General features: G+C 37.8%; 1 protein-coding gene across 5 annotated transcripts in view; it reads right to left on the bottom strand.

The window, feature by feature from the left end:
• Positions 1-26,509, bottom strand: part of ROBO1 (roundabout guidance receptor 1) — a 777,783-nt gene that overhangs the window by 541,938 nt on the left and 209,336 nt on the right. For 4 of the 5 annotated variants that reach the window (XM_076351840.1, XM_076351865.1, XM_076351883.1 and 1 more), the window contains exon 1: positions 17,564-17,672. The exons of the other annotated variant lie outside the window; for it this stretch is intronic. In XM_076351840.1, coding sequence (XP_076207955.1) covers positions 17,564-17,672 — 109 coding nt within the window. Of the gene's footprint in view, positions 1-17,563; positions 17,673-26,509 lie in introns of those variants that run through there. 5 annotated transcript variants of the gene reach the window in all.

Here is a 26,509-nt window from a genome sequence, read left to right as displayed (position 1 = left end):
GGATTCTGGAAGGCTTTTTGTCTCAGATGTTAAAACACAACTGTCTAAATAAATATTCTGTACAAAGTGAGATTTATACTGTAACTTTATACTACACATGAATAACTACATTAAAAGAATTAATGCATGAATGAAGCTTTTCTACATTATTTTGATCATCCTTCTGAAATTCAAACTCATAACCTATGCTTGCACATTTTGCAAATTAAACAAAATTTCTTGTCACCTGTGAAGCATGAAGAGCTGATTTCAAATCACCAGAATAACAATAGTTGACAGTTATGTATCTTGAATGGCTCAGGTCAAAGCTGAAATGTTTTCTCACTTACAGTTTCAGAATTAAGAACTTCTTTTGGACATTTATATAAGCATTTTATTATAAAGTTAAACCACTAAGGCTGAGGGCAAGAGAAAAAACAAACTTTCTCACAGTAATGAAAGTATCGTATTGAAATAAATGTGCCTTGCATTCTACATAATATTATTCCAAGAATCTTAAAGTTCTTAACAAATACTCTTTAAATACTTCTCAATACTTTCAGTCTCATCTCTGTACTTTCTAACTCTTAAATGAATTTGTTAGTTGTCAGAAATGTATGAATACTATCGATAAGAACAAAAGTAACAGTCTAGAGGAAAAACTGAACAGCTGTTCCCTTTTAGTGCCTTTTTTCCAAGAACCAATAACTTTTTTGAACTTTCACCACTGAGATCCTGATATTTTTCCATGCTACCATCCCACATGAAGGTGATTGGTTTTAATTAAGCGAAAATGCCTCTACCCGTTTTGAGTGAAAGAACTATTTGTCTGCATTAGTAATTCCTTTGAATAACTGGAGCAGGTGTAGTCCGGAAGATAACATCTATCGTAGCCACATGTTTCAGTAAGTAGTTGTGCCCACCTGCCTCTGGAAGGTACTGGTTCTGTTACTGTATGAATACATGGAAATTATGCACTAAATACACAAAATATTCTTCTTTCCCTGAACTTGGAAATTATATCCTAAGAATGTGCTGTGTGAGGGTGCAGAGATAATTAGGCTGCACAAGTGAAATGTTAGGTTAGATATTTGCATTTTTCTTAATGGGTAAAAACACTTGGGTTACCATAGGCTTATTGCAGATGCTGTGGCACAAGGTGTGAAAGGGCTGAAGAAGTTCAAAAAGTTTGCAAAAGACTTTAAAAAAACACAGAGCTGGTATGGAATGAGCCACAGAGATTTTGTCAGGCATTGTCACTGACACAAGGGATTGAGAAAAGGGTACACTGGGGAAAAAAAAAAATCTAATGAGCACTTATTCTATGAATGCTCCCCCACTTCAGGACTGCAGCCTGAGTCTGTAACTGCTGCACTGAAGTACTGTAGTAACACCACAGTGGCAAGCAAAGAGTATGAACACATCTTTACGAATATGCACAAAGCAGAAAAAGTGTTGTATGATCAAAGGCAGCTGGATAATGCAAATGCAAACTAAATACTGGACTTTTAATCTGAATTCTGGCATTTTCGGAGAGTGCTCATCAATGACTACATTAGTAACATTTTGAGTACTTGAGCATGAAATCACATTCAGTGTAGTTGGCAGCTTTGGTGTATTCTTTGGTAATTTCTCATTTTACTCCAAATGCTAACCTTCTGAAATAGGTATAACTCAGCTGCAAGGCAGTGACATTTTTATGTGAAATATCATACCTGTACGAACACAACACATCTTCCAAGAGCTCTACAAATAATCAGCAACACACTGTCAGGCTGAACACAGCTGGCATTGTTTATGTTCCCCATCTCTGTGTATACATATAGGAGACTTGGGCCTTTGGGCTCTATTTTCCTTTATCTATATAAGATCAAAACTCAGGTGAGTACCTATAAAAGTTTGACTCCAAGGAAACAGTAGAATTAAGTGTCACATGAGGTAAACTTGCGGTCAGACTGGCTAAACTGGGGAGGTTGAGGAGGCATTTTTGCTAAATAGAACCAAAGGTATTGTAACAAGGTATTGCTTAAAGCAGCTGTAACGCTTCTCTGCTGAATGAGATATTTCTATCCTGCCTTCCACTGAGGCCAGCTAATCCTATGAGTGATACAATACATGTCACAGAAGAACCTGGAATCTGTGTTTCATTGGTAACTGCGACATTGACCCTGCCAACTCCTAACAAAACAATTTTCTCTTGCGCTGATATAATGGTGAAAACTGAGCTGTTATGCCTGTTTCCTGTTCGTAGGAAAAGTCAGTTGCTGTAACATGCAACTAGATTGCTCTCGTAGTTAAAAATCAAAAAATCAAGTGTACTGTGGAAGCTGCTGAGAAAAACATAGACAGCTGCACAGGCTGATGTCACATCTCAAAATTTCATGCAGATGTATTATTACTTTATTTATATTTGTCTAATTCTTGTTAAACCGGAGAGGTTTAATCCTAACATTTAACATAGCATGTTTTGAAATATATGTATTCAGGCCTTCTGTAACCAACTAATGAGAAGTTTCTTTCTGCTTCTTTTTATTCCAGAGCCTCATTTCATCATACTAAGGGAACCTAGTTTATAGCTCGTGACTTCTTTTATCTAGAGAAAGTAACAATTATCCAAGTGCCGAGTAAACACTTCTGTATATGTGAGGGACATATATGCTGCTGTGCATGCTTTACAAGTACTATAAATTTGTTTTCAAGCTCTGTCACAAAAGAATTCATCCCTTTTGGTAATAATTACTCAACCATTGAGCAGGTTCTACTTGGCAGACTACTTACCATCAGATTCTACGTTTTTTAATACTTCCTTCTCTATATAAGTGGTGGAGACTGCTGTGTGTAATCTTAAGCCTGATTTACTGTTTGGTAACACCTTATTCTTGCTTAGTGAGTAATATCACTTACATGTAAAGCAGGGCTTTTTATAAGAGCACAGAGACTCACATTTTCTAAGGTGGTCTTGGTACGCTATTGTGTAATTGAAATCTTCAACTTCACATGTCAATGAGATTGATCTGACTGTAAGCATTCCGTTCCCTAAGAAACATGCTTTATTACATGTTTTCTCTGCTGCTGAGACTCCTTTTCCTGGCTGCTCTGGAATTATGTATCCCTAGATATGTTCTTGGCTCCTAAGACATTTTCTGTTTTATTGAGGACCCCAAGCCCATAGCGGAGACTTGTTGTCCAAAAATGTTGTTGCACTTTGAGTGGTCCAAAGGCAAACTTTAGCCTAACGAGGTTAATTTCCCTAGGCTCCCCTTACTGGCTCTTTCAAAGGAAACTGTCTGCTGAGAAGCTCTGGGATAGCTAGGCCAAATTCAGCCTTTATAGAATACCACCCTTATTTAGTTACTACCTTAATTGACTTATACATCTGGTCTCTTGGACTCCAAACAAAACGTTAAATCATTTGATTCTGCTACAGCCCGGAGAAAACACATTTTCCTCCATTATGAAAAAGCTGCTGTAGATCTTTCGGAGCTTCTTAAGTCCTGAAACTATAACTTCAATTTTATTTTCTTGCTTATCTTCATTGTCATGAACTGCTATCTTTGTGAGTAGAACTAGGTACTGAAAAGCATTCTCGCACAGCAGGAGAGAACATGCTGCTTTATATGTGTGCTAGATTATGTAGAACTTTTACCGGAATCTGTGCCAAAACAGTTTTATCAATAAAGAAATGCTCAAGCTAATCCAGAATTACGTTTTTTTTCTCCCTCTGCTGCAATGTCCTCAAAAGACCACATATACCCACATACTTCTGGATTGACCCTATTTCTCTGGCTGCTCATAACACATGGCAACGCTGCCAGTAACCATCATAAAATATACCTAGAGCCAACAACATGTACAAGAGCATACTCATATATAGACTTTGCACTATATACTGACATAGCAATATATCTTATCTTTTTTAGCCACACCATGTTCTCATGAGCTTAGAACTACAAGACAAGAATCTGTAAAACTACTAATTTTCTGTCTGGCTCTTGCAAATTCTTATACACACTTTGTCTATCACTGACTTCATCCATGAAGTCAAGACAGCAAACACAGTACTACTTATAGCACCTGGTAGTGATGTGAAGATAAAGGGGTCAATTAATGTCTTTAGATACTACAATTGCTGCAAGGTTGCTAGATTACATTTCTTGGGCTGGGGTTACTTCAGAAACAAAATGCTTTTGATAAAATACCATCCCAAAAGATTGAATCCCTGGATGAACTAACTCTTCAAATTGCCTTCTGATGCAGCACTGTTAGGTGACCACTGATGATTCCTGTAGTAATTAAGTAGTGACAATGCGTCAGAAAGTGAAAATTGGTTCATTCTGATGATACACATTTTCACAGAGCAGAAGGTGCTGCATCTGTAGAAGGAAAGGGGGAGAACTTCTCAAAGACTGTCAGAAAACAAATCAATAGTGTGTGTTATTCTCCAGCTACAGCATGAATCCCCAAAAAGTAAGATATGGCATAGACCGAAGCATCTACAGCAGCAGAATGATGGATAGTACTTAAAACATATGATAATAGATGGAACATATATCAAAAGTCAGAGATGTAACCTTACCAGACTCACAGTTTAAGATTTTAATATTTAAGATTTAAAAAAAAAAAAAGGTGTGAACTTTATAATCTGGTTGGGATAAAATGCCTGTCAAAGATTTGCTTTGGCACCTGCCTCATCATTTTCATATTTCTCTAACAGTTCATATGAAAAGGGTTTCTGAAATACAGCAGACGCTCCTGGGAGACAATCTGACAAAACAGGCTAAAGTCTGCATCCACCAGCACAATAGCATCATTGCTTCTCAGTCCACACTTTCCACATTATCTGGGAGGTGCTTATGTACACAGACTATCAGATGTCCAATTAAAGCTTAAAGGTGCTGCATATAAAATGCAAACTAAAATGTTTACAGACATTAATGTCACAGTGTTACAAGAAACTAAGCAGGCTTTGCTAAAAAAACCCAAACACTACTATTCAGGGCCATGTGATTTTTAAATCAAATATTGGATATAAAACCATTAGTAGCTGACATGTAAAACTGTAATATTCCCAACGGTCTTTAAGAAAAAAGAAAAGCTAAGTCAGTGAGACTTTGTTTTCAAGGAAACATGCAGTTAGATTCTTTTTATGTTGCTGAACACACACAAAAAAGAAAAAAGTATCTTTATTGGTACCTGAACATTAATAAATCACATCAACAGATGTTAAAGCAACCAGAAATTGATTGTGAGAAAAATATTATCTTTGGATATTGTTGTAAAGGGACAATTAGTGTTAAGAAAGAAATAGAGTATATCTGTAAAATTATACTGAAAGCACTAGAAACAACAAAAAAATTGGAATATATAAGTTTCTGTGTGTTTTTTTTTTAATGGAGACGTACACACAGACTGTATATTGGACACAGTAAGTTAAAAAGACATTATTTTAAGCAATATCTAAAACACCAAGTGTAAAACTAACATCTTGTTACAGTGTCCTGTAACCTACTCTGTTTTTATTCCTAATGTTATGTGTTGGCTTCTCTTTACACAAAACAGTAGTCTTTCTTCATTAACAATACACAGGCCCCATCTGTTTCTCATTAAATACCTTACTTTTTCTGTAGTGCATTGTGTTTCTGTCGCAGAAATCTCTCTGAGAAAAACGGGTTTCATAACTGAGGATTTAGGTAAACTCTCAAAGCCTTCTCAGCTCTAATTCAGCACATAGAAGAAAAAGAGTCAGCAACTGGGGGACATTTCTTCCTCACTGACTCCTTCTGTTTAGAGTGTCCACGTGTCTCCTCATCCTGCGCTAGCAAAAGATACCCAAGATAGTCCCAAAACATGAAGGGGCTTTCTCTGTGCACTGTGTGAAAGCCAAGAATTGTTTTGAGAGAGCAAGGATGAAGGGACGAAAGAGAGTAAGACCTCCAAAAGGTAGCTCCTGTCAGCAAAGACTGCTGACCATAAAATGCAAATAAAAATGCAGAGAACAAAAGCAAGTCCATTTTCTGGACTGCAATATATCAGAGGAAACATTCCGCAGGGGCAATTTCCCAGCCTGACAATTCAGTCCATTGGGTAGGCTGAAACATATAAAAACCTTGATGAAAGGCAGTGTAATTGAGAGAAGCACACTGATTCTGAACATATGTAAAATAATAGTAAATAAATGTATTTTTCTGTGGCAGCTACGTTCTTCAGCTCAAGTCATACACAGATTTTTCACACAAAGATTTTCTACACAGTATATCCCAGTTTTAATTTTTGTAGATTTTTGTAATTCATAGAATTTTCACATTAATTACTCAAATAGAGACTTTTAGTATGGTATGAGTGGTCAGTGCTTTCCTCCACTCAAGTATGTGCTTCACAAATGAAAAAGGCTTTTGTTCTACTTTGCCCGAATTCCTGCTGAGCCCTGCAGCATGGAGTTTCTCAGAGACACTAAGATCTTACACGTAGCATGAAAACAGAAGGTTGGGTAGGAGAGAGAGACCCTACGAGCATCCTTTCTGCAGGAAAAGTTGATGCCAAGGACAGAGGTTTGTGCTACAAATAGACAGAAAGGGAGAGGAAGGAATTAAAAATATGCATGTGCCTTTAAAGATACTAAAAACATCCAATGTGAGACACACATCTATAGGCTTCATTATTTCTGCTGTATGTGAATTTCCTAATTTTTTGTGTTGTTTTGTTTTTATTTTATATCATATTCAATCTTGAGTAAAAACACGCTGATATTCCAAGCACTCTGCAGGGCACAAATCATGTTTCACAGCATTTTGCTTTAGTCGTTTTGTATCACAGAAAAAATATATGAAGTTGTATCACAGTACCAAGTAAAACCAGTTATGGCCAATAAATGATCTCATGCATTCTTTCATTGTCTAAGAAGTAATCCTGATTTTTATAAAAATATTCCTCGTAAATATAGGCAATAAACTTCTGAAGAACAAACTCTGCATATGCATTCTTAAATCTACGTTCATTTGTATTTGTATAAAGTTTCTTTAGGTAGTATGTGACTAGTCCCTGAACTAACATACTACAGTTTTTGGTGCCTAATTGGATTGCAAACTTTTAAAGGGAATGAGAAGAGCTGAAATACTTGTCATTTATTACTTGCAAGAATGCAAATATGGGTAATTATACAAAGAACAGCCATTCCCTAATCATTTGTGAACAAACCCGGTTTAAATGGGTGCTTGCAAAAAGCAAGCAAATCACATCATTGACAGGGCCACTGAACAAACAGCCATTTAGAAAATAAACTCAAGCTCACAAGCACTTCTTCAAGATTTATACCCACGGTTGTCTTGAGTTTGCTCTCTTGTACTTTTGGAATAGCGAATGAAAGAAATGCAGCATTATCAAGCACTTCCACTTTTGGAAGAGTCTTCTCTGATTTGGTGTCTTTATAGCCCAATACAAAAAAACCAAAGAGTGTCCAGGAAACGTAAAGTACATATTACCCTTGAGGTGCTCTATATAGAGGAAGATTCATGTTTATTATTTTGTTTCACTATTTTTCCTACATGCAAACTTTCACAACTCAGAAATACCTCCTAGCTGACACCGAGTTCCGTTTCTGAAAAACGCATACACGTGATTGTGATTTGATTACGCTATCTTCATTCATTAATCCTTCACATAGAAATAAGTATGTCTATGAGTATTCATTGCCATAAGGATTTTTTTTTATCTGTAAGAAGAGGGTCAAATTTATAACACCAGTAGTCCAGCGTCATATCATTATAAAGCAATAACTTCACTGGAGGGCAGACCTCCAGTGGTGAATCAGGCAACCGTTCATTTTTAAGGATGCATAAATAACAAAACAAACAAATGGCACATCAGAAAAATATTTACAACCTATGTTACACTAAATAAAAATAACATGAACTAACAACTAAATATGTACTTGTTTTCTGGAAAACTATGTTGTATAGAAAAAACATAAAGCCTTCTTTATAAGCAAAGACAAAGGACTTAAGAATGTCTTGAGGGTGCCCACGGATTCCTGTGTCTGGCTCTCTCTTGAAGCTTTGAGACAGGTATGCACAAGCACCATCACCTACGGTATCTGTGTAAACAAAATAGCCCCCTGTAGAACCACATATGTGCAACTCATGATACAGAAATCAAGACTTTCATAATCAAAATTAAAAGGAAAGCTTTTTGTTTTGGCTAAAACATCTCTCTCAGCCAATACAAGTAGCCCTGAAATGCTGCTGTGTTCTAACTTGAACTTATGCAGTGGTAGCCAGATTTTCTGATCCTTCAACCTGCAACCCAAAATCTTCATCTTGCTGAAATTCAATAGGTACTTTGGAGAGCCACATAAAGTAACTCTCATGGTGGAAATACCAGTCGAGTCCTCAGTTCTCCAAGAGGTATGAAATAAAATCCCAAGGATAGACTAGATCACAGCAGTACCAGGTTGCTCATTTCCACGGAAAGCTGGTTGCCCAGGGCTCACTGTCACGCGGGTTGGCAACACTCACACAAGGTACTGGAAAAGATGCAATAGATTGGAAAAGCTTGAAAAAGCTTAAAAAGAAAATCACAACTGGGGCACCAGAAAAGTGTGTGATAAAGAAGAAGGCACAAGGATAAGGCAGAAGTGAAATGAACACATGAGATGAAGGGATAAAGATACTCCCAGGTACATGCCCAGGAACGCAGCATTGCTGTAGTCCCAATTGCTATTCCCTGGAAGGGTAGGGAGGAATTGAGAGTCCTTGTCTCCTTTTCCTTTGCTGGCTGTGGGAAAGTAGGCTGACAGTGGGATTTCAGAGTCACAAGAAGAGGAGAAAGATCATCAAAAGGAAAGCATCCCTTGAAGAGAAAAAGGAAATACATGAAGTGCTGTGATTCAGAGACGTTTTTCCCCTATTAGTAAGCAATGTATCTGTGTCTCGTAGAGCTGGCCATGTCTTGCGGTTTCATTAGCAGTGGGACACAAGACAGTGTCCCAGTTACAGCTCCAGGCTGTGGAGATAAGCGATGACTATTTGAATCTTCATTGTCTTAGGAAGCAGCCTGAAAATGGAGGAGCTGAGTGCAAGTGCAAGGCTGTAAGATCACTGTAAGAGGAACGAGAGGGCTCTTTACTGTTCTTTTCTAAATCTTGAGATTTTTTAATCATGGGTTTAGATGTTTGGAGTTACTAACGGTGCTCTTGGCAGGAAAGCAGACTTGGAGCACCATAAACTGCTTCTCTAGGTGCTGGGTGGTCCTCATGTTCCTGTTTGGATACTTGTGCCTAATGATTCCACATATCACCAAGCAAAGAGGCAGAGGGAGATGAATTATTGGGGAGCCTGACTATCTAAGATAAGGAGAATGGGAATAAAAGAAGGGAATGCAGTCACTGAGGATTTTATAGAGTTCATGTAGAGAATGGTGTTAACTCTTCCATCATCCTTAGATGATAGCTAAAATAAGGAGTCACAAACAAAAAAAATAAAGCTACTCTTGTGGGTGTTAGAAAATATATATAATGTTTTAAGACTTGACTACAGAATGATTAAAAAGAAATTATCGTCAAATATATTTAAAGAAGAACATACACAGGCTGGCTTTAACAGATGGTACAGGAAAGCCCACAAAGAGAAATGGGCATTTATCTCTCAACATAACTAAGTTACAAAAAGAGTATTTCTTGTTGTTGTTGTTATTCAGAAATAATAAGTGAAAAATAAAGTTTCTAAAAATTTATAATTAATTTTATACAAAAATAGAACAAATAGAAGCACACAAATTATGCTTTTTTCTCTTCACAGAAGTACCTGAAAATCATTTAAGGGCTCTCTTGAAATTGTGGAGTGTCTTACAGAAATGTAATCTCACAGCAGCTTCATTGGCTATCTATCATATGGTACACTGTACATTGAAATTCAGTCCAATTCCATTCAAATTTATTAAAGGTCAAAAGTTCTGGGGCACCAAATGTTCCAAATTTTAATTACTCCGAAATCCTTATGCTTTTATGAATCAGTCATCTCATTTCAGTTTCTACCGTAAGTTCTTACTGAAGCAATTTTAAATTAAAACAGCTCATTTTATCCTCATAACTTAGACAAATTAAAGTTCTAAGTAAATTTATTTCTCGACATAGAGGTCATTTCCTAGATCCTACAGACAGTGTGATGAAAGTGGGACACTGAAGTTAATACTACAGACTAAGTAGTTTGCATGACAAATTGCAAATTAGTTAAATGGTAACAGCAGTAGTTTGTTTTATGCCCTTCTAGATTCTCTTCTTTTCTCCTTCTTACCTTTCTTTTCCTTTTTCTTTACTTTCCTTCAGCCTTCAGCTATTTAACTATCACTTTTTTGTTTGCTTCCAGTTCTCTCTTTTCTCCCTTTTAAAATCTTTCTCCTTCTTTTCTTAATCTCTCTTTTCACCATTCCTCTAAGTTCCTTATCAGCCACATCTACTCAAGGAGAAAAAAAAGTCTCCAGCACCTAAAGGCAACTATCTTTTCTGTTCATAGCTCTTTTTAGATACTGAGTTACTTGATGTTAAAATGTCTGTGATAAAACGCTATCCTCTAAGACAGTATTGTGTGAAACAAGATTTCTTATAAGAAATACAACTACCTGAAAGCGGAAAAATGTACTTTGAAAGTGGCCCCAAGGTTAGGAAAGGCTGTATTAAACCTTTCTGGTTACACTTTGACACCAAAGATCACTAAATGGTTTCGGTGTGGGATTCTGTTTAAAGCTTCCAGTGAAGCATGTAGTGCAAGATGATAATATTAATAGGCAAACTTGCACATTTAAATTATTTGATACATGTCAGGGTTCAATACTGTAACAAAAGAGAAAATCTGAACATCAAAGATTACTCTGTAGCAGTTCAAGAAGAATAATTTTTTTATTCTTTTCTGTAAGAAAAGGAACTTGCTGGTTTCTTTAAAAGAGCACCTATTTTTAGCAATCTAAAGCAGGTGTACTCAACCTTTCACTTATTTACATCAAACCAAGAGAGTTCATCTGAGCAGAGAAATTAATTGCTTGTCCATGGCGTGCTCCAGGCAGCTATTTGTCTGGGGAGCCCAGTGGTCACTCCCACACGGAGAGACGGGCACACGGCCAGTGACGTGCCTGGGCAGTGTCACATTAGGGCTAATGGCTCCCTGGTAAAATGGTGACTGCAGAGCAATCCACCTGTCCTAAACCTTATAGCCCACCTCGTCCTAAAATTCCTCCTGGAAAAAGCGTGTCTGGGATCATTGCAGCACACGACACCGCTGAATTACACTAATTGCTCGGGCAGCAGCAAGCTGCCCTTTGCTGTCCTCTGTCCTGAGAGCCCCTCACCTCCAGGCTGTGCGAGAGCTGTGCACGGGTTGGGCTGGACGCACACCTTTGGTCTGTGCACCCACCACAAAGCCAGCGCTTCTGACCTACAGGTGCCGGACCTGTGGTGCCGTCAGAGGATGCTCCTCTCTGCCTGGTGCGGCAGGAGGCGCGGGGCGCGCCGGGCAAGGACAGGTTGCTCCAGGGGGTCTCAGGTAGGGCGGGCGTTCCACCTCCTCCCAGTCACGATCAATACGTACATACTGGGCTCGAAGTGCTAACCTTCGGACCTGGGTCTCGTTCGAAGTCGGAGATGACTTTTTCACAGAAACAGCAGATAGACTTAACATGTTCGTGACACTGTAAGCAAAGATTTTTTTTTAAAGCATTTCAGTCATAAGATATTCCTCCTAACTTTTTTCAGTACTGGCTTTGATCCTTTTCTTTTCAAGCACATTTATATTTGAGGCAGCAACATTACTGTTAAATCTGTATTTTTTTAATGGATCCACACTGATAAAGCCACATACCAGATTCCTTTTCCTTCTTACAAAAACTATTTGAAGGATGTATTTATTTGATAGTCAAATATAAACCATGGAATAACTTGCATTATTTAACCCCAATGCATGCTTCAACTTGTCTAAATTGCGATGAATCTGAGGAAACTTGGAAAGAAACAGCTAGATTTTGCATTAACAGAATTAGGACAGTGTTTCTTTATCAATGTAAGATGGGTAAAAACTATGAGCATGAAATACCATAATAAATTCACAACCAATCAACTAACCAACAAACAGCAACACAATATTTTCAGCTGAAAATATGTAAACAATTTCAGCATATCTACTCTACCTAGAAAACACTGGATTAGGACTGAGAAATGACTAATAGGTTGCTGATGATAGGCTTTTAGCACCATAACAGCAGAATGTTAAAGCTTTTAACAGGCTAGAATAGCTCTGTATGTACCTACATTAGATGTTAGACTCACGACTCAGCATTAGCTGAGTCATACTGAAATACCAAATAGGCTTCAGGTACCAGTATGAACCCTGAAAAAAGCAAAGTATTTTTAAATCAAAAAGTAAATTATGATTACCAGTATCATTTTAAGGAAATTGCTTATTCACTGAAAGCTTATGTGAATACTGAAAGTAATTAGAGGAGATGATTTCTATTACTTTTTACCACACAACAGGAATTTTAAAACTTTCTGTCCCGATAAATCTCTCAGTGGATTGAAAGTTTTAATTATTGTCTACTGCTAAATAAATCTGAATAATGGAATACATTCACTGTCCAGAGGAAAAAAGGTGCTTCTTTTGGTTGGCCTTTTTCTACAGGGAGATGGCAGTAGAAAAGTATCACAATTATTTACTGATATTTTTTACTATTTTATATACATATATACATATTTACTTTTAAAAAATTCTTATCAACATTAGAAATAAATTATTTTTATACAGTGATTTACATATGGATAGATTAGATTAACAAATACATTGAAATTTTTCTCACATTTCCTAATTCAATATAATCTATGAATAGCTTGATAGTTTTGAAAACCAGAAGAATATCTACATATATGCTGACTTTTGGAGGGGTTGCTAGTTCTAGTTGCTAGATTTATTGCTAAGAAAACCTTAATAACCTTATTACCTTTCTTCTTCTGAACTGCATATTATATGTTTAGGTCGTGTATAATTTAGGTACAAAACTCAGAAACTGTACTTTCGAACAAGACACAAAGAATATAATAATTACAAAATAAGACCATAATAAGGATAAAAATGCTTTATAAGAGATTATCATTACTACACAAAATATTTATAATATTTACCACCTTAGTATTAGCTCTATCCTCTGTTCAGAGACCTTTATTGTCGAGTAAGTACTTTACTTTTTACTCTCTTTTTCTACCAGTTTGAGTTGTAAAATGTTTTGAACATTAAATTCAATATTCACAAATGCACAACAGATTCTGCTCTGGAGTGACAGTCTGAACCCTGTAACTGTGTGGTTTGCCTTCTTGATCATCTTTTTGCCTACGTAAAGTTCCTGCAAAGGAACGAGGCGCACACACATGCATACTCTCTCTCAGCCCATGGGAGGCACGCGCACTGTTCATATTCTAAGCTTCAGCAGTAAAAGTTTGAAGTAAAAGTCAGTCCTTTCTCAAGAGACAGCCCTACTGTGAGACCTTCTCTTTCAGATGTTTCCCTAGCACACAATTTCTGTTAAAAATATTAGAATTCCATTAAAAACAGTTCTTCACAAAAAACAGCTAAACTACAGGAAATTTTTACAATAACCCAGGTTCAGCAGGAGTATATTTTGTCCCAGAGTGCTCACGTGAGAAAGTTATGGAGCTTTTAGAAAGTGTATGTACGTATGTATGTATTACAAACACGTATGTATGTATGCATATGTATGTATGCGCGTGTGTGTGTGTGTGTGTATATATATATATAAAACTTCCAACATACAAAGAATCGGGAAGAACAGGTATCACTGTTCTTTACTAGTGATATATTAGTGACCTTCCTAATAACAACTATGGATAAATGAAGACCATGGCATTTGACATTCCTAGTGACAACTATAGTAAATAAGACAATGATGCTGATCTCAAGCTCTTTGCCTATAATACAAAATGAACTGAACAAAAGAAAGAATAGTTTTAACATCTTGTAAAATCTTAAAACTTCATAATCCTATTTCTACCAAAAATACAAAACCACATTTTTACTCCAGAAATTCACTGTGACCACTTTAAATTCTGATCTTTACATATGACATCCTTGATGATCCAAGACTTGCCCAGAAGATTACAATTTTATTCTCTATGAGAAAATATATTTTATTCACAGAGTAAGCAAACCATTTTGATTAAAATTTCCTAACAAAGAAAATTACATATAGTACCACAATAAATATACAAAGTTATAAATGTCAGAAAACATGCATGTACAGTCTCCAATGTAAACATTATATGTACTATATAGCAATTAATAACAACCATGGTATTACTCTGTAATATACGTTTTCTGAGGGATAGTAAGACGGTTTTAATACACTGCTACTTCAGTAGCAAAGTAACAATGAGATTTCTTTGTATTATTTCCCGTGATCATAAGCACATAAGTCGTAAAATACAGGCATTCAAATAATAATAGTTGGCTTTCTTAAAAATGAAGTGAACAGAAAAAAGTATAACGTGCCAGAAGAAGACACCATAGCGTAAGCAATGATATTTTTTATATATTTAAATGTTTTATATGTTTAATATTACCTCCAAGATACGTGTTGTTCCCCCCCTCGCCTCACCCAGGTGCTGTTATAATGAAAAGGAGAGATGCATATGGGAATAAACCCCCTTATTTTCCTTCCGTACTATTTTTTGTTGCAGTTGTACTTGTCAGAAATGGTAATTTCTTCCCACTCTCCCCAAATCTGATTTCACTCATTTGAGCTGTGGTGGTGCAGAAACTAGGCTACAAAATTCCCAGCTCCGAGACTCTTCTATGGGAAAGTAAAGAACAGAGCTTTGTCCAAGGAGGTGTAAGCTCAGATAAAGCAAACACCACTCAGAGTTTTATTGTGGTCCTTGCTGGACCACTTTGGTCCTGCCCTTGAGACAGACGCATGGCTAGAACTTGTATCACGATAACTTTTCCGGGCAACTCATAATGCCTCTTAATATACCATGATCTTGTTTGGAGAAGCGTCACAGAGACTCTAAAGAAATGCAGTTATTCTATCTTTTAAAAGACCACTTGGAGCAAAAGTATTTTGCAATCTCTTTATGCTGTAAATATAAAAGACTTTTAAAGCACTGCTATACTACTACACCTGAATGCTTCAGTGAAAATTCCTGCTAAGAGATACAGAAACCAGCCATGTCCCCTTTCATTTAAAGTCATATGCAATTTAAGTGTAATCCAATTAAATGAACATATGTATTACACAATCTCACACCTTCTCAGAGTATTTTTTATTAGTATTGTAACTATGATGTGCAAAAATAACCCAGCAAGAGAACACCTTTGAGTACTCTGTCAATTGACAGGCAAATATATAACATTAATAGCAACTGACAAAGAATCAATCAACTACGATTACATAACATTTTGGCTTTCTCCTTTCTCAGAAAGAAGGACATAGCTACTCCCCATAGCATCCAGCTCTGCATGATAGCTGCATTCTGCTACTGGAGAAATTTTTGCATCATGGATAGCAAAGCCAAATGGTATACAATTCAAATGGCATTCCTGTAAAATCTCTCTTGCCCAGCAGTTGTTCCTAGCATGCACATTGCTAATATTTACATAAAAGGAACATTAAGGTCTGATCCAAACACCTTCTCTCAATTTCAAGGAGACTTGATTCAGATCCATAACTTTTAACACGTTCCACAACTGATCTCTCTAAGCAATTAAGTATCACAATATCATTATGATATTAAAAACTAATTTACATCCTTGTTTTTCCTTTAACCAAATATTAGCAATTTGCTAATGTGCTGGATTGAGAGTCGTCATCTTCTCAATCTCTCTGTCCTGAGAGAAGAAAGCAAGTAATTTGAATCCGTAAGGTCTAATAGCTAAATACAGATGACATTAAATGACCAATTATAATTGCAAAACAATTTCCAAAAGATGTGGTGTTCTTAAACTCCTACATCTTTGTGTAATTTACTCATCATGGCTAAATGCCATCCCAAACTGATTGACTTCAGTAATGCTTTTGTGAGACATTAATATCTATATCTTCATCTATTTCAGTTCTTCATAGAAAAAAATTCAGAGTAAATACTCAGAATCACAAACTTCCAAACTCCTGAAAATCAATGAATCAAAACTGAAAATAGAGTATTTTTACTCTGGGAACTGGCTTTTTTCATAAAAGGTAGCACTTGAAAAGATACACAGATACAGACCTTTTTACTGAGCAAGAAGCACGCCTTGGAAAAATTTCAATCAACATCTTTCTGGTCTTATTAGATTTGTGCCTCAGTTTCCACATCCATTAAATTAAAGGGCTCTTTTAGTCATAATTAGTTAATATGCTTAAATATTTATAAGCCGTATGATGTTATTTTTATGCATCACTTATGCACACATTAACAGCCTGCCAGTTTGGGCAGCGTACTTTTTAGATGTAAATTACTTGTGAATGGATGAGGCAGTTCCCAGTTCCACTCAGTCCAGCGCCTCTTTCCTTAATGCTGCTGATTTGGGGGACCGAGTGAAGTGGCAGATTTATTGATATGTATGTTCGTACTTTAGGAAAAATGAATACTACTCAAGCTGCAGACCAGCTTCTAGACAACATGACTGTCGAGATAATACCCATCCCAAGGATACCAACAGCCACCCCTACAAGTTCTGGTTATTTTAGGGACTTCCATCATATATGTTTTCCAATCAACCACATCACATTTAGCTGAATTAAACTGAAAACCTCAATTCAATTTTCAGTAATCCTTCCCCTTTTTGTAATCTAGGTATTTCTAAAAAAAAAGCCGCAGCAAAAATTCGCAGGCATTATGATAATAGTATGTTGCCCATCATGGGCATGCTTATTTATATAGCTGGACAGGAATAAAGAATAATCGCAGCAAGTACTGAGTTGCCCTTTAAATGAAAATAATCATCTGGCTAGTTCAGTCAAGCAACTGTGTAAGTCTCACTCCCAAATATTATGGTGACTCATCTACTTTCCTGTTCTAATACCTCCTTTTAAGTGCAGCGTTGATAAACTCTGCACAAGCTGCAATGCTGCATTAAATCCCCCTTTCTAAATCTGTAGGTTTTAAACTGCAGTTACCCATTTGTATCGTTACCCAGTATAATCACCGTGGTTACCAGGTTCCTTCACACACAGAGTATACTTGTAAAATTTGCTACCTTTATCAACGCTAACATTTGAAATAGCGTGCAAAATGGTAAGACTATAAATAGAAAAGGTACAGCTGGTTGTAGCCTGGAAGTCTCACAACTCTCTGGAAATAGAGGAGTTAATCAGCCCAGGCAGTTCAGAGAGCTTGCAGTCAAACACAGGACTGTACTGCAGATGTGTGGAGCATACAGAAGGTGTGGCCCGTGCTTTCTGCATGCATATTTAAATACCTAAAATTATACGGCCTTAAGGTTATTATTAAAGAATAACCTCCTGGAGAGGGAGAATTACACAGCGAAATGAGGCCTAACACATTTCTTCAAACAGAGAGCCGAGAAGAAGAGAAGGAAAAGCCTGGGTTACTCACGATTCTTTTCACCTCTCCACCTTGACCCCGCTTTTATTCTAGGCGTGATGTCCGCAGCAGCAGTTATGTCTACTAGCCCAAGCAGCAGCACCAGTGACAGCACAGCCATGCCAGGTAACAAAAAAAAAAAAAAAAAAATCACCTCTACCTGGAGTACCGATAAAGATGAATTAGAAGACTTTCCTTAGGAATGAATAATTGGAGCTAACAGCACTTACTGAGCAGAGGCAGAGGGAGATGTGAAATATTATTCCTACTAGAAAAGTTTATTAAAGATTGTATTTCCATTGCATCGCTTATTTCCTTTATCCAGGGAACGTAAAAACAGAACAGTCGTAAAGGCTTCCCCTGACAGGAGCCTCTGGCACTCAGACGCCGGAAGAGATGCACTGGCAGCTTTCTGTGGTCCCTCAGAAGCCACCAGCTCCTCACCTGTCTCTGCCACCTCTCAGCCCTTCCCAATGTTTATCAACATTCCCCACAGCACCCTAGCAGGGGAATGCTAGCAGGCTGAAACCGGAGGAGTTTTCTTCTCCTTCACTTGCATATTTCACTGCAGTTTCACAGAGCTGATGACACGGAACATTTCAATGTTGACACTCAAAACTCGTTACATTTATCAACGGGCGCAAAAACACAGCTTGTAAAGCTTCCTCCCCGACCCACAAAGGGGGGCAAGGGAAGGGAGGAAAAATAACGTATCTAGGATGAGAAAAAAAGGCTTAAAAAAGAAACTTTTTTTCTTTTAAGCTGCTCAATAACTCTGTCTTTTACTCAGCATAAGTATCTTCTATTTCTAGGGAAAATAACACAAACAATACTACCTCCCGCCGAGGCTTCTGTCAGCAGACCCTGTATGAATGGAACAGTTCACCGACAGAAAGAGAATCTCTGAGAATTTATGTATCTAATCTATGCTACCTAACAAACCTTCACCCTGCAGCCCAACAGCCTCTGAGCAGCCAGTACCCCGTGCAAGCAGACTCCAGTGCTTGCAGCATTAACAGCAGTGTTGTTGGAAGCTATTTAACCCCATATCTATCAGTGCCAGGGAGCTAGGTCACAAACATCGCCCTGGCAATTGAAACAGTCTCAAGGAAAAACGGTAACAAAAATTATCTGCTAACCCCTTCACCACGGTTATGAAATCATTCCACACGACCTGTGGAGGCCCAGGAGAGCTTCATCCTGAGAGCTGAAAATCACTATGATAAGACCAGAGTGCTTTTCACTCATAGTGACAGAGGTCTACATTCATATTCGGTAAAAGAAATCACAAAATATCTAGTTCTTTAGCGCCACAAGCATCAACCTCAGGAATACTTACAATTTTAACTTATTTATACAATGGTAAAACTAATTTTCTTAATAGAACAGCAATGAATTAGCATTCTACAAGCTGATCTTCTGCATCACACATTGGCTGTTGTGTAGATGCTATGGCTGTAACTGAGCTGAAGAATTAAGGAGGTTTTTGAATAAAGTACTGGAATAAATTTCTAGATACGATTTCAATTGCAGAGAAAGGAGAGACAAAGCAAGCTATTTTAGTCTTAATAGTGCATCTATTAATTTATAGTGTTCACAGCCACTGCTCTTTAGGAAATTTCAGCTCAAAATGATTAGTACTATTGAAATACTCCACAGTGACCAGTTAAAGTATGACCATCTGAAGCCATTCATCTCTAGATGTTCTCATGTCAGTGATGGTAACTTTCCAAAACAGGCCAGAAGCAATTTTTTCACCTAAATCTGGCAGGCTTCAGATGACCACACAGATACTGTATCAGAAAGTTTTCTATGACTATTAAAGTAGTTATCCATGAGTCCTTAAAAAGGAATGCTCTGTTTCTTCATTCGGACCAGCTGGAGAAATGGGGAAAGGAGACGTGCTCATTTCAATTTGGGCTAACTACAATCAGTACAAAAAGCGAAGTATTTACAGCACAGGACATAAAGAACCGGTGATCTGCCAAATCTCACGCATGTTTCACAGTACAAGCACTCTTCAGTTTCAGTCTGACCCCAGCAGCCCCCGTGCGGCTGTTCCCCCTGTGCAGATGACCAGGAGGGGGTTGTTTCCGCATACAGACCCAGCACTGTGTCTGGGCAGGGAGAGACTCACGACCTCCTCGTCTCAGTGGAAGTTCCTGATGAAGAGGTTTGGTTTCTTTGCCATCATTTTATTCTACAGGAGTCACATGTATGGGCTAAAGAACAATGGAGCATCAGTCCCATACCTGCCATCCGGCCTTTGCCCCCTAGCAAAAATAACTCCCATGGTAACACACAGCGTTAAAAGAAATGGTTAGGAATTTCAGATTGCCTTTCTTTTAAGCACATTCTAACTGCACATCCTTCACCATCTGAACTCATGCCAGGGAAGCGTGTCAATACTTACTCTCTAAAGATGACTCATCATGTTGCTGGTTATGTAAGACACCTGAATGTACCAAATTGTTCACTGCACCAAAATACGGCACAGGAAAAAACCTCAGTTAATACAAGGCGGTCCTTTAGGAGCACATTAGCAATAACGTGGCACAGTGTAATTTACTATGAATGCAGAAAAATTGCCTTTTCAAATGACAGCTGCGGTTTTGAGCATCAAAACCCAAAGGCTTTCTGAACTTGCAGTTGGCAGTGCACTGTCTGAAGGACAGAAGATAAAGATTTTCAAGAAGAAAAAAAAAAAGGTAAGTGTGGAATTCTAGAATGAGCTACCCAAAACGAATCCCAGCCAAAAACTTGAGTTGCCTCATAGAAGAAAGCCCTGCCTTGTAGCTAATGCTTGGTATCCTTTATTTGGTCCCAGATCCAAACCTCATTGAGCTTTGTGCTGTGCAAAAGTAAAACGGTGCATCAGACTGGTGTTTCAGCAGATGTCTGCTGAGCTCTCAAGCCACACAGTTTTGTCTGGTACGCAATCTAACACAGAGTTTATGGAAAGTTTCAGAACTGGAGGCCAGATGGCTTTTTATCTTACAAGACTAATGGAAGGGTACCTTTACGGACACAAAACCTGCATGGACGTTTTTGCACAGGTTGCATCCATTTATCCTGTCACAGGAGAAGGAGCTGTTGCCTTCAGAAAAGCTGCCCTGTATTCTGATGGATGTGAAGGGACGCCCAAAGCAGCGTCTCCTAAGTGACCGTTTTTCTCTTCATTCACACCAAAAATACAGTCAGACAGGGAAAACTTATCACCAAAAAAGCTTTTATATCACCTTGTCTGACAGAGTGCCTCATGCGCAGTGTTGCTGGTTAGCAGGACAGCGGACAATTACTGCTATAGAAGCAATGCCGGTCCACTGCCTTCCCCACTGGAGTAATAGCAAGTAAAACCAAACTGATTAAGCATTCAGAGGTGTGAAGCCCAATAAAAAGGTGGCCTGCCTCTATGTGATTCAGTGTTTTATAGCTCACTTAACTAGTTTCAGTTTCTGCTGTATAATTTCTGCTCATGCGAGTTCCTTAGCAATTTGAAAGCTTACTCAAAAGCAATGATGTAATTAATTCTGGAATTAGCCACGTGGACAACTTTTTCAGAGATGCAGTGGACCACTTGAAGATGTTACACCAAGACTGGATGCCTTTCTGACTTAATGTTGCAGCTCAGTCAGAAGTTAAGGACTTGAAGATAAAATTACAAAATCAGTTTATGGTCGGTGTTACACTAGTTCTATCTAGCCTTAATATATGTCATTCTCTAAAATCGTCAGACATATTTAATTTCTTTTCTCCTCAGCTTTCATTATGCCCCAGCCTTTTAATTTTGTTTTAGTGTGTCATAGATAAAAGTCACTAGCAATTTACTGCACAGTTCTTTCCTTGGATCAGGTATCTTCCACTGAGCTCTTTATCCATAAAGAGCAGAACTTTTTCTACGGTTCTCACTCCCTTCGTTAGAGACTTCACCTTTACCTTCTTTTAAAGCTCTCTGCAGCATCATGGCACGGCCTTCCAGGAAGGGTTTGAAAAAACTGTCCTCTCTTGTGCACAGGGATACTTCATTCACCGAGACATGATGAAAGCTACAGCCTCTCTCACTGGAAGCCTGCAAGGCCTTGAGGTCAGCCCCCTTGTGCACAGAAGTCCTTCTCTACTCTCCTCAAAGCCAAAGCCACTTCCTTACACAGAGACCTCTCTGTCACCTCTTCTGAAGAGCCCACCACTGATTGTGTTGGAAATTGATGATCTGGGAAAGCTTTTTTTTCAGAGAGGTCACGTGCTGCTTTAGTGCCGAGAGAGGACAGACTGACAAGGAAGAGCCTGGCTACCGTAGCACAGGCTCATGAGTCATCCTCTCCTGAAAGTCACACTAGGACAGGGTCAACTCATAAGTAAGGGCATCTATTGCTCTCTCCCTGTCTTATCATGGAGGGTAATGAGCTGCCCTTTAGGGTCCTTGATTTTAAGGCATCTTTATCAAGTTTGCAAAACAAAGCATGCCTCTATTTCTGCAGTACAAGCTGTACTTAAATCACTGCCACACATAGTTCTTAGATTGTCTTTGATGCATTTCTGCAACAGTCTCCCATTTTAGAAGAAAGACTAAATCTGGTGACTATCAGAGAGCCTTTGTGAGACAGCCATACAGAGACTTTAAGGCATGACAGGACAACAGTTACAGAACTCATTAAAGCTAAAAATTACCTGAGTTTTATTTTGCAGCCCCTATGACTCTAACAACTCTGGGGAGATCAATTCACAAGCAGCAACGTTTGCCACGAACAGTGCGATTCTGTGAAGCGAAGGGCACGCTCACATAATTCAGCAGTGTGTGTGGGGACCAGACCTACACACCATTTTACCCCTGCAAGCCTGGGGAAATGGTAAAGTTCCCAGACCGGCTTGGTAGGCGTTTTTTTTTGTTTTGCTTGTAATATAGAACTATTAAATACAACAACCAAACAAAGGATCCTGAGACTTTCTGTAGCTCATGGAGAGTACAAAACATGCCTTACAATTTTTTTTTATCATCCAAATGCATAAAAGAAATATGCAAAACTTACCATCCTACTAACATACCCTTTACTATTTCTGTTTACTTATTGAACACCATCAGTGCACTCAGCACTGTATAAACATATAAATTAACATTACCTCTCCCCTAAAGACTTTATGGTCTAGCACAACTATGTCTTAAAAGTCGTCACTTCTATGAGGGCACATGTTTGTTTGTTTCTTAATTTCCTCACTTTTTAATTTAAGTTCTCAACCATAACATTATATATACAACCACAACATCATACATTATACATACAACCATATCATTATACGTAACATTATACATTTTGCTAGCACCTTTTAAGTTCTTGGTGGTAGAGGAAAACAAAAGTGTTCTGCATAAATAGATACACACGTACAAATCTTTAAGTGCCTGTACATGCATCTGTGTATACATGATCCTGCTAATAAACGCACAAAGACATAAACAGAGCAAGAGTTGCACAATTAAAAAAATCAGTTTTGATACATATTATTTAATCTTGATTGAAGTAACATTTGAGTAAACTAATCTTGGTTTGGGTCAACCAGCCTTACATATATACTCACTTATTGTATACAATTAACATGGAATAAAGTTCTTCTTAATTAAAATTTTAAGAGAGATGATCTGCTTTTTTGAGGGGAAAAATATAATTTTTCTTACCCATGTGCCTTATCAGTTTGCTATCTATCCTCATGCCCTCAAGGTAACACAGTTGTTTGTTTTTTTTTTTTTAAGTGCAAGGGTCTGAGGCTATCAACTATAAGAGAGACTTCAAAACACACACAGAGATCAAAGAATATTACCAGACTTATTTTTTCCATCTGGCTGCGGAAGAGTAGGCATTAGACAATGTCTGTAAAGCTAAGTCAGCAACTACTGTGTCTTTTACAAGAAATTCCACATTGCTGGCCTAACTAGTATGAGAAAAGCAAGAATTATGACTGTATTTTTTTCTTATCTCATAATTTTTTCTCTTTGTTTTCAACAGACACTCTAAGTCCATCAGGAGGTAAATGAAGAAAAACTGATCCATAAACATGTAATAGAGAAGGGGTTTTGTTGTTATTGTTAAGAATGCAAAGTAAGTTCCTATGAGGTATCTCCAAACTTGCACTGAGGCAAAAAAAATCAGCCTTCCTAAGCAACCCGGACATCTGAGACATCGTAACTGACTAAAGTCTACATGAGAAAACATCTCTAAAGGGCTGCTATTTGAGCTGGATGTGGCTAACTTATCCTTCGTACCATGGCATCCCAGGAGAGTTTATGCATTTACAGTCACTGTTAAAAAAACCCACCACCACAAACCAAAAAACCTAGCCAAATGGCTAAGGACCAGAAGAGCAGGGCAGTCCCACCCCAGCTGAGGTAGAGTATATGAGTGATGCTGATGCTACCGTAGGTTACCAAGTCAAGTTCCTTCCTGTACCTTCTCCTCCTACAGCCACAAATAGCTTCTATGCAATACGCAATACAAAATTACTTCTTTAAAAGCAAAAAGTACCAGCAGACTCTGAATTCCAACACACCATTTAGTAAAGAAAGCACAACTTTCACAAAAGCATCACATCTCAAAATCCCTTATTAGCTCTGGTACTAAATCTTAATTTCAGCAAAAAACATCTCAAGAGCTCTCAGGACCCTTATGCCCACTGGTATTACAATATGGCATCTTGGTCATCTACTGTTTTGACCCCAAACAAGTAGTTCTAGCATGCCTTCTCATAATGATTATGTTGTCATTTAACCTGGCAGATAACAGATTATTTAGGATTTTTATGTGTGAGTGTACAACTAACAGATCTACACGGTTCTATGTGAACTGATATTTCATCATAGCCAGTGTTTGATGTTAGCATAAATGAGAAGCCGTATGAGACTACCGCAAGAATGCCTCCCAGATCATGCTGATAGTAAAATTTTATAGGATAATGTTGGTGCTTTTAACATAAAACTTATGGATTAAACATGTCACAAACACATTTAGTGTATGCAAGTCATTTATCATTATCTCTTCTAACAAACTGGTAATCTTTATCCTATTAATTCAGGCAAATGTAGGAGTGTTTACTGAGTGGTGGAGAATTATAAGGTTATGTTCAGACAAAAATAAACACAAGAACACTAAAATGAATATTGTTTTATGTAAAAATATGCCATCCTACTCAGCTCTCAGAATAAACTGCTAAACTGTGGTTGGCCTTCTGTTTTTCAAAAAATGATTGTTAGGCTAATCTGTCAGGCCTACTTTGCATTTCTATATTTACTTTTTCTCACCCACTTAAAATATAATGTTAGTGGGTTTCAGGAAAGTATTCAGAGAAGATCTGGACATTTTATGATTGCAAGATGAAAGATGAAGCTTGTTGCATTTTTTCTCCTTGACTTTTTATGCTTTTAAAATTTCTTCCCTTTTTGCTAATTGCTCTTTACTGAAATCTTACATACTTTTCCACCTAGTTCTGACTTCTTCATTCTCTACCTCAGTGAACTACTCTCTTTTTTCCCAGTATATCCTCCGCTTATCGTTCCTCACCTCCTTCTTCTGCATCTCCAGTTAACCAACCCCTACTCAGTGCTGAGGCACCTCACGGAAGAGGCGCGAAGGAAAGGTAGTTGGGCTGAGAACTGTGTCAACACAAGTGAATAACAGATGATGAGAAACCAAGGCAAGGGTGGCGTTATCTCAGCAGCTGATTTTGAGTAGATGACATGACGTAAAGATGCGACACACCTTGTACGCTGGCCCTGTTGTACATTTTAGCTCAAAAAGCTAGAAACTGGAGCCAGCCTACCAAGTATATAAAAAAACATTAAATTTATCCCAGACGATGGAGATATTGCTGGCATTCATTCTGTTCATTTAAGAAAAGAAATTCCTGTCTACACATGCTTGCTGAATGGGGCATGATGCTGGAACACAAAATCAGCCAATTTTTCCTGGGGTGGGTGGCACCAGAAGCATGGGGAACTATTTTGGCAGATGGGCAGAGAAGAGGAACTATGACAAAATATGTAAAAGCAGGTATAAGAGTCTGGATGCACTACTTCTACATCTGCCAACACTATTCCAACCTAAATTGCAATGCAGTGAAGGCATTACACTATCTTTATCCAAGCAGGAGAGGGCATTTCCTCTGCAGTGCTTCCATACTGATCAGAACAAGAATGAAGGTCAACGTCTCACAGCCTAATAAAAAAAAAATCCCCGTTGAAGGATGACTTTAACAGGTAATTGCACTGGTGTTAATGGATTTAAAAAAAAAAACAACATTTTTTCTTTTTCCATTTTAGCTGGGAAAACTTAATTCTTTAATGTTGAACTTTGTTATTAGGAGACTAAGTAACATAATCATTTTAGCAATGATATGGCTTGTGTCCCAAATGGTGCAAATAATTCACTGACCGTAGCAGAACTATAGCAAACTGTGAGCATCTGGCCTCCTCTGCTTTGATCAACATTTTCAAAGCCTATTTGAGAAAGATGGATGCTCATTCCTATTAAAAGAACAATGGGAACTGGGTTTCCGTGTATCCAGAGAGAAGGCAGCAATACAATTTTCAGCAGTCAATGAAAGTTAGTGGTCTGACTTCTATTTGTGCCTTTGAAAATCTCCCCAGTGAGATTCTTTGGGTGAGTTAGAGCTATGGGGTAATCTCCTAAATTGGAACAGAATCAATAAGCTAAATGAAAACATTTACCTTAAACTCTAATTTAAGCCCTGAGTTGATGGAATTAAAAATGTTGTACCCTTAATAGATGTATGGAAATAAAAAAGTCTCACCACTAGCTGATATATCATAAAGAGCATGGGGCTAAATTTACCATCTGAAATCTCAGGCCAACTCTACGTTCAAGTGAAATATAATACAAGTACATTTTTCTGTGGGTTGGGATATAGAGATACTCAGAACATAGGCCACTGTGCCTGGCTTTTGTTTATATGTCA

Source organism: Aptenodytes patagonicus, chromosome 1 (assembly GCF_965638725.1).
Source record: "Aptenodytes patagonicus chromosome 1, bAptPat1.pri.cur, whole genome shotgun sequence".
Classification (NCBI taxonomy): Eukaryota; Metazoa; Chordata; class Aves; order Sphenisciformes; family Spheniscidae; genus Aptenodytes; species Aptenodytes patagonicus.
This window is presented reverse-complemented; position numbering and strand designations above follow the sequence as displayed.